General features: G+C 41.4%; 1 protein-coding gene across 1 annotated transcript; it reads right to left on the minus strand.

Annotated features, from left to right (window-relative positions):
- Positions 1-2303: 2303 nt before the first annotated feature.
- LOC124167758 lies at positions 2304-8511 on the minus strand. Its single transcript, XM_046545776.1, has 3 exons — positions 5719-8511; positions 5557-5634; positions 2304-5436 (listed from the first exon to the last, which is right to left on the minus strand). Exons 1-3 carry the CDS (start codon positions 5882-5884, stop codon positions 4208-4210), a joined length of 1473 nt encoding a protein of 490 aa, XP_046401732.1. The 5' UTR covers positions 5885-8511; the 3' UTR covers positions 2304-4207.
- Positions 8512-8841: the final 330 nt, after the last annotated feature.

An 8841-nucleotide genomic window follows, 5' to 3' on the forward strand; every position in this document is an offset into this window, starting at 1 on the left:
TGCGAAAATCATTATAAGTCTGAGTAGAGACGGTACATGTAGTTTTTTTTAGTGGTGGTTGCGACTATTTGCGAATACGATTTTGAAAATGTTGGGGCCATCTGTGACCGGTATTTCATTCGTGCCTCGGAGTAGGGGATTCTTTCCAGGGTCTTTATTTCCATTATCCTCCTTTCATCTTTCATGACGGGACAATCTCGGGAGTACGATGGATGCGTGCCCTCGCAGTTGACGCAGTAAGGCTCCGATGAACATTTCTCACCGTCATGCTTGTCCTTGCCACAGCGCGGGCAGGTGTTCTTGCCCTCACATCGCGGTGCGATGTGGCCGAATTTTTGGCATTGAAAGCAACGCATCGGGTTGGGAAAGAAAGGTCTCACAGGTACCGATTCATAGCCTAGGTAGACTTTGCTCGGGATTTTATCCAAACCGAACGTGAGGATTACCGAGGTAGTATTAATCACTTCACCGTTACGCTTCGTTGTAAGTCGTCGACAATCAATGACACCCTGGGAAGCCATCTCCTTCTTAATTTCGTCTGGTTCGACATATAGTAGGTCGTAGTGGCTTATCACACCCCTAGATGTATTTAGAGTACGGTGGATCTCGACATTGATTGGTATATCGTGCAACTTTTCTACTTTTAACAATTTTTCGGCTTGTACGTTATTGGCTGTTTCGATTAATAGGGAACCATCTCTAAGTTTCTTTACTGAGTTTGGCTCTCCTGGAATGATGGCTTGAAGTGCTTTTTTAATGAAGAAGGGAGAAACCTTTTTCAAATTTTCGCCGTCCTTGGAGCATTTCAATGACAGAAACCGTTTTGCTCTTTCGAATAACTGTTCTCCTCCGCCCGTGTCCGGGCGGGATCTCTTTGGTGGAGGAAGAATTTCAGACTCCATGCTACGTTATATTTCATCCCCTGGGCTCCCCACCCACCACGGAGCCACACATTCGGGACGCCACACCGAGATTCGGTGTGGTCGCCAGGGCTACCCAAGGGACATAGGAACCTTCGAAAGGGGGTCTCTTTCGGGTTAGAACCTCCAGCGCGGGGGCCCTCCGAACCCACACGCCTTCAGCCGCCCTACGGAGACCCCCATATCTCCAGCACTAACCCGTCCTGGCGTACGCTCGGAAGGAGCCGCCAAGCTCCCCAGCCGCCAGGAGCCGATTGACCGAGCTGGGCTCTTCTCGGCCGCCCGTTTTGCGGGGAATCCAGGGCCGAAGTGGGGTGTTGAACTCCGGCCCATACCGGGTATCCGACGCCCAGCTGGGTGCCGGAGAGCTCACCCACCAGGATCCCCTTCTCCCCCACGTACGGGTCTCCACGCACGGCAAACACGTGGGTGATTCTGGACGCCAGATCTTACGGCTACTCAGAGCAGCAGAGTCACATGCTGTCTGGACACTATCCAAGCGAGCGACGGGGTTTTTTAACGAGCTTTTCTCCTCGGTGGGCTCGGGTCCGTGGGGGCGCGGCTCCCCAAAGGAAGAGATAACTCTCCTCCCCCCGTGCGGGGTCCAACTGCTTTGAATTGTAAAACCAATTTGATACTCTCCTGAAACGAGTTTCTGTAAAAACTGTTCTCACACCGGCTTCCAATTTGCATATATTAGAATACACATTAATTTTTCTGAGATTTCAATAAGTTAACTATTTTCCAAATCACTTTTGGAAAAAAATTACAGAATTGCAAAGAATGCACTGCAACATCTCAAAACTTAATTCACTGATAATATTTACCCCTATAAAATAAAATTTACTGTACATCATCAGTGCTTCTCATAAAGTTTGCAATGTTTATTAAGAAGCCATACCATGAACAGCAAACCTGCCAGTATATGATTGACCACATTGACGCATCTGGGGGGCATGTGCCCTCCCCAGACCCTTAAAAGATATGCAAGATTTTTAATGCGGTCCCATTATCATTGCATTCATTTTCTATTATGAGGTATCCTTCTGCCCCCTCCCCCAAACAGAATCCTGGCTACGGCCTTACTTGTGCCCCCTCCAGAAAGAAATCCTGGATCCACCCGTAATTGACCATTTATTCATTTATTGCACAAAATGTATAGATTAAATGTACATGCATGGGCAAATTACCCATTGATGATTAACAACTGGCATACATAAAATATCAAGAGAATCAAATTCTATTAACAAAATGTTAAGAGAGATATTACCCATTAACAAGGAAAAACATTTCATGTCAATGTAAGACATATTTTTTAAACCATGTAGCCTTCATTGCATAAATATCTATTTTAGGAGGAGCTTCATTTCCTTCTTTCAAAACTGTGGCTATTGGGTAATCGTTCGTATGGTGTTGATCATGAGATACTGAGTGGAATAAAGGCGGGCTTCTGGTAGCATGCTATGGTGCTCGTAAGGAGACTAAATCCGTAAGATCAATTCTAGATCCACCGTTATTTAATGCCTTGCGTAATAACATCATATTTGCTATGATGCTATGTGAAGAATGAGTCCAGATCCCTATGTATATCTGCGCATCAGGGTCGCATTCCAAAACAGGCAGAAATAGCCCAGTAAATAGCTATTTAAGAAAGGCTACATGAACTAAATCTCTGCTGAATCTTGCGAAAACCCTTGCATTTTATTTGGTATGGTGTCCATACCTTAGTCAAACATCATGGATGTAAATAAGCTGAAATTCTTGGTCTCCACAGTTTGGTAGGGAGGTGCATTCACAGTAACATTAATAATAATCATGCGAAAGTCCCGGTATAATTTGAAATAATAACAATATTTATTAATGGGCAGTAGTACTTCTTATAAATACATAATCACACTAGCTTAGATTTATACAGAAATTTGGATTAAAAAAGTATAACAAGCATAATTAAAAATTGCACTAATCATGGCAATATTGCATACAGCAAGTGATACATTCATATATCAAGTCACATTGTACATTATGGACCATGATTTCCAGTTCCATGGCATCGAGAGTACTCCAGGTTGTTTATTTATTTACAGTGTTTTGCATCTTTGCAGGGCAAGGCAATCCATTAAATTAAAATTTAGTAAAAGTTTTTTAATTAAAACAGGTGTGAAAGAATGAGAAAAACGCAACAAGAAAATGTCTTCCTCTACTCAATTTCAGAGGAGTTTACACGCTTAACACAGAACATTTGATTTTCAACAACACAAAGCACACACAAATCAAAAATATCGTGGACAGTTATCCCAAATGATGAGGGGTATGCCACAACTTGGCAAATGAAGATATTATCAGGCACTCCACCAACCGGTTTTCTCTCACACTTCCGAACAATGGCATAATATTTGCTTCCACATAAACACTTGCTTCTACAGGGACATAACTTAAATTTAATGAATTTTTCAACAATGCCTAAAGATGAGTCTCTTAACATTATGAGAGAGGAATTAAATTGTGGAGAATTGCCATAGCTTTCAGCAACCACAGTGAATTTTCCTTTCCTAAGACGGTCAAAAGACCAAACTTTGGTCACGCCAGGCACAATTTTTGTCTCCACTAACTCCTTAACAGCAGAATACAAGTACAAGGAAATGGACTTCAATGGCTTCAATTCTCCGAGAACATAGGTATCCCCATCCACTTCCTCAGTTATCTTTACCCTATTATGGAGGCTGTCTACAAACTGTTTTGCTTTGCAATCCCTCCTCAGAGACTACTGGCAGGGAAATGCATTGCAACATTTTGAAAACGTTAGCGATTTTTATTTGAGGACATTTGGTCCCTGTCACCAATCTTTTCATCACTCCCATTAGTCCCTCGAGGGGAAAACAGGAAGTTTCAAAACCAGGACCCAAACTCCTAACAGTTTCCCCTTTATGAAGTAAGGCATGGACATTGGCCGACATGAATTGGGGACCATAGAGTGACTGAAATAGTTTCACAAATTTCATTAGCTGCATGCTTGCAATGTCAATGTCATTCAGTAATACTACATTTTGATTCAGAAGGAACATAGCATGAACCAAAAGGAAATAATGTGTTAAGTATTCAACCTTCATCAACCCACTCAGCACTGGAATTGAATAATAGTACATCCAATGTTTAAATTCACTAGTTTTGAATGAATGGAGAAAAGTCTCTAAGGATCTTGGACGGCGGTTGAGAAAGTTTGCAGGCTTAATGCCTGTCAATCTTCCATCCACATGATGTAACTTGCTTCGAAGGGAGAATGGAAAGTCCTAATACTTAACATCAAAAAACAAATTTACCAACTTCTTGCATACACCACCAAAAACCCCATGCATTTCATCAATACCTGTACCCTCAATTATATCAGGAACAAGTTTACCAAACACACTTTCTCCCTTGAAACCATTTACTGCTTTGCCACATAGCTCTGTCTTTTTACAGAGTTGAACAGTTTCTATGTGCGTCCTCAATTTAGCTGTGTCATCATATTTGAAGCAAAATGTTTTCTTATTGCCATCAAGTTTGTATGTCTCCCCTTTGATGTGGCACTTAACACAGCTGAAAAAGCCATTAAAATTGGTCATGTTTAACAAAAGGGCTTTCGCTGGTAGGTCACCTGTACAATTAATTAGGAAACCACTAACAGTAGCTGGAATTTCTGTGGGCAACACAACTTCTAATCTAGATTTTAGATTGAGAAAACTTGGCACCAGAGGTTCCATGAATGCTTTGAAGTTTGGCTTGTCAGGACTATACCATAGCCCACCAAAAACAACATTTTGTGGAAGATACCTTTTATTATAGGGAAGTTCATTAACAACAAAGAGAATTGGCCAAAATGAGAGCTTATTGGATCTGAACAACTGAATACCGTCAGTATAGAGCATCATCGTAAAGTCATAAACACTTTTAAAGAGACACTGCACCTTTTGAGATAGAGCACCGTCAGTAGCACAGGCAATTGAATCATTCCTTTTAAACTTGTGAAATCTACGAGTCAAATCGTACACAAAATCTTCCCTTTTGAAAAGATATTTAACCTGATCCTCCAATGAAAATGTTAGAAATGATGAGACTTTGGCCTTCGGGCATCTACTGCAGGAAGAAGTACTGAGAAGTTTCCCACACGTATTGCAGCATTTCACCTTAGTAAATTCTGATTTATAGAAGTTGAAGTATGGAAATAAGGAATGGAGAGACTTAATAGCTTTGTTTTTCTCAGGGAGGTGCAGATGCAATAGCCTGATAAAGCTGTCCATGCATGCATACGAAATGTTATACTGCAGGAAAAGTGATATCAACATAATGCAACTGTGAAAAACACTCAAATCAGATCCTTCAAAAATTTTGCAATCCTCTAAATCCTTCCAGAGAAATTCCTCCTCTGGAAAATCATCGTCAGCATCGAAGAAGTCATCGGAATCCTCCAGATCCTCATATTGCACATCTTCCATTTCCTCATCATGGTTACTGGAAAGGGAATCATCAGTTTCTTGCCCTGGAAATAAAAAAGAAATACACCAGAAAATATGTCATAAACTTTGTGAAATGATTAAATAAACTTTTCAAAATATGAATGCGGTAAAATTAATGAAAGATAATAGGGAAATATTCACACCATATCCGATTTCATCGTCGCTTTGTATGTTATTCGCAGTATGATCTACTGCGCCGTCGCTGTTTTCCATCTCAGCTACTGAAAATAATGAACGGTAAATTTATACTTATGAAGAAGAAACACATAATCTACCAAAAGCAACAGCTGAATTCGTAAACAAATCTCCGAAATCCGTGGATATGCCTTCGTAATATTCCCGAAGTCGAGCATCTTCTTCACCGAAATCGATGGTTTCATCTTCTGCGGCAAGCTCAGCGTTAAGCTTAGCGCGTTTCTCTCTCCGCCAATTCGTAGTTCGTGATGATTTTTTGTACGTTATTTTAGGCATTCTGAACTTCACACGGAAAAATCGAATTAACGGACAGAATGCCTTTCAACTTTCCAATCAATGCTTAGAAGATCAAAGTTTAAATTACAAGAACCTTACAAACTTATCGCACGTCAATTGTTTTCGCCGATTTCTCCCTTCACTTTTTTCCGACGCTGTGCATGTGCTCCGATGTACGCCGCCATATTAACTGACGAGCTGTAGCGAGGAGGTCCTTCACGTAGACACGATTTCTTCATGGAACTTTTGAGAAGCATGGAGTATGATGAGAGCTCACTGGAAAGTTGGTGCTCCAACTCCAGCATTAGGAGGAGTGAGAGGGAAAGGCGGCAAAAAAAAAAGTGGAGTGCTACATTTTTATAGCGACAGCACGACGGCTGCCGTAAAGGATCTTGGCAGGTACATTAAGGACCCCATAGTCAACGAGGACTTCCATATAACATGGGAAGGTCGCGAAGAAAGAGTTCGCATTACTCAATGTGGCGGTAAGTATTTAAATTTTTACGAAGTATAGTGTGTGCGGCAAAAATTAAGCGGCCTTAATTGCAATAAATATTGGTTTTGCTTTCCTTAGGATCCATGGAGGAAGCCAAGGAGTCTCAGATGTATTTCGAGAGGCTCATGGCAGTCAATGTGCCCATCAAAGAGGCCATTGAGCTGTGCGTCTACCCCGCACATGCCAATATGCGGATTAGGAGGGAGAAAGCTAAGCACACGACGAACGCGAGACGGCAGGAGTGTGTGGCGGCAATACCGGCCGGAGATGCCGTAATTGGGAGCCCCGTGCCGCTTCCAAAGCCTGACGCTATCTCCGAACTGACAAAGGAGTTGCGGAATGCGGGTAAGTGAAATATTTATATACATGTATATGTAATCGGCGAAATTCAACCTAGATCATTTACACATTTTTTCCAATTCCATTTATATTTTCATTATTCTTTCCTATTTTAGGGAGTGAAGCGCAGAAGGGAGACATATGTCTGAAATATGCAGCCATATTTCATGGCGGTGGAGAGGAAAAGGTAAGAATCATGTCATTTATGGGGTCTGGGTGAAGTCCTCCATTCTGTAACAAACCTAGTGGAATTATCATGTAACCTTGTCAGAGGCATTGACATTGTGATGATCATATGCTGTGTTCCTTGCTATCCTTCTCCTTAGCGAGATAGGTCGATATAACCCCACTGTGGTTAGTCTAGTTAGCTATCTATTCATATTGTGAAGGTTTTTATTCCCTCCGCGTAATACATTTGCGGCAGCAAGCCATTGTCTTGCACCTCTTTTTTAAAGGCATATTGCCGTATCTAGTGCCTTAAAGTGAATTTACTCAATTACTCATGCCTATCTTTCAGGTTATACTGTACCCAGGGTACAAAGTGAATATTGGACGAAATGCTAAGGCAAAAATAGTCCATTCTTCAGCCGGGAATCCGGCGAAAATGCAGCGGCAGTTGCTGCTAGAATTAAAAGGGAGGGAGTATATCATGAGCCACTCGGCCACCGGCCAGAGGTTTGACGCTGATAAAAGTGGACTCCCGCCAGCAGACAAGGACACCTTGAGTGCCGTGGAACGTGAGTTCTTTCTATTTTTCTGCAAGATAAAGCTGCAACTTATTCAATTGTTAAATGTTAATTATTATCTCTCAATCATAAAGATGCGTGCGATTTTTTTGTGGTGTTAACGCAAATTACTTTTTTCACAGTGTTCGTGAAGTTCAAATGCTCGGGGGTGCCCACTCCAGCGGTGGCCTCAACATTCAACAAGTTGGCGGGGAATCTGCGGATGTATGCCCAGCGGAGGGAGGGCAAGAAATATAACTACCCCCGGAAGTCGACGAAGTAAGTTATTTTTCATAAAGAATCATTACTCGTTACTTTATACAATTTAAGAAGTGCAGTTCATTCAAAATGACTGGTAATTGAAGGTCTTGCTCGCCGCAAGCCTAAGTCCGTTTTATCCAAATTTGAAATTAATTGGGTGTTTTGTTATTCAAGGTCCGCTGCAGCCACCATGAAGGCAGCCGATATCCCCGAGGACGTGCGGAGGATTTTAGAAGGGTTGGAGGAGGACGGCGAGAATTCTATATAACTTGTATATCTAATTGAAATGTATAAATTGTCATTTGTGTTATTTTTTTAGTGTTCTTTTGTTTCAAAATAAATGTGTGAAGAGTATATGTTGTTTCATTGTAATGCAACACTTGCGTTAAGTTAATGCAGTGAAATTACTCCCTTATCATTAAGGCGCGATTATCTTGCCGAGTGTAATTATAGTTTGATCGAGGAGATTCTATAAGAAAGTTGGGTGAGTACTGTGTGTTCATCAGTGAGTTTTAAAAGTGGAAGTAACTCGTAGGTGGTGAGAATCTAGTCGCAAACTGGACTTTTTAAGAAGGTGGAAATCAGATTCAAAGTAGCAAAAGTGGGAAAACCAGATTCAAACCTGTAGGATGGTGAAAATCAGATTCAAAGTAGTTAATATGGGGAAACGAGATTCAAATCTGTTGAACGGTGGAAACCAGATTCAAATCTGTCGAATAGTGGAAATCAGATTCATACCACCCGTGAAGGAAATGAGTGGGAAAACAGCCGCCATATTGGACATTTCCCACTGTCTTCCTACTGCTTTCCAGCTGTTTCAATTTTCAAAACAGATTCAAATTGGAGGGAAATCAGTGCGTCAAACCTGTTGGAAATCGATGTCAAATCCGATGGAAATCAGTTTTTCTTTGCTGGGCTGTTGGAAATCAGTGTCAAATCCGATGGAAATCAGTTTTTCTTTGCTGGGTATATTTAAAATTTTCTTTAAAATAATGCCACTCGGCTTTTTGGATAATCCAGCTATCCGGTCTGATAAAATCAGGGTTAAGATTTCGGTCCTTAGAGATAAAAATAGGGAAATGATCACTCCCGCAGAGATCGTCGTGAACACGTGATGAGATTTTGTTAGTTAAACT

This window comes from Ischnura elegans, chromosome 1, assembly GCF_921293095.1.
Source record: "Ischnura elegans chromosome 1, ioIscEleg1.1, whole genome shotgun sequence".
Taxonomy (NCBI): domain Eukaryota; kingdom Metazoa; phylum Arthropoda; class Insecta; order Odonata; family Coenagrionidae; genus Ischnura; species Ischnura elegans.

Excerpts from the sequence above, each read along its gene's own strand:
- LOC124167758 (XM_046545776.1), bottom strand. The coding sequence starts at position 5,884 with ATGCCTAAAATAACGTACAAAAAATCATCACGAACTACGAATTGGCGG. Across the intron at positions 5,635-5,718 it reads CATATCCACGGATTTCGGAG|TAGCTGAGATGGAAAACAGC; the intron begins ATTTGTTTACGA and ends CATTATTTTCAG. Across the intron at positions 5,437-5,556 it reads CGACGATGAAATCGGATATG|GGCAAGAAACTGATGATTCC; the intron begins GTGTGAATATTT and ends TTTTATTTCCAG.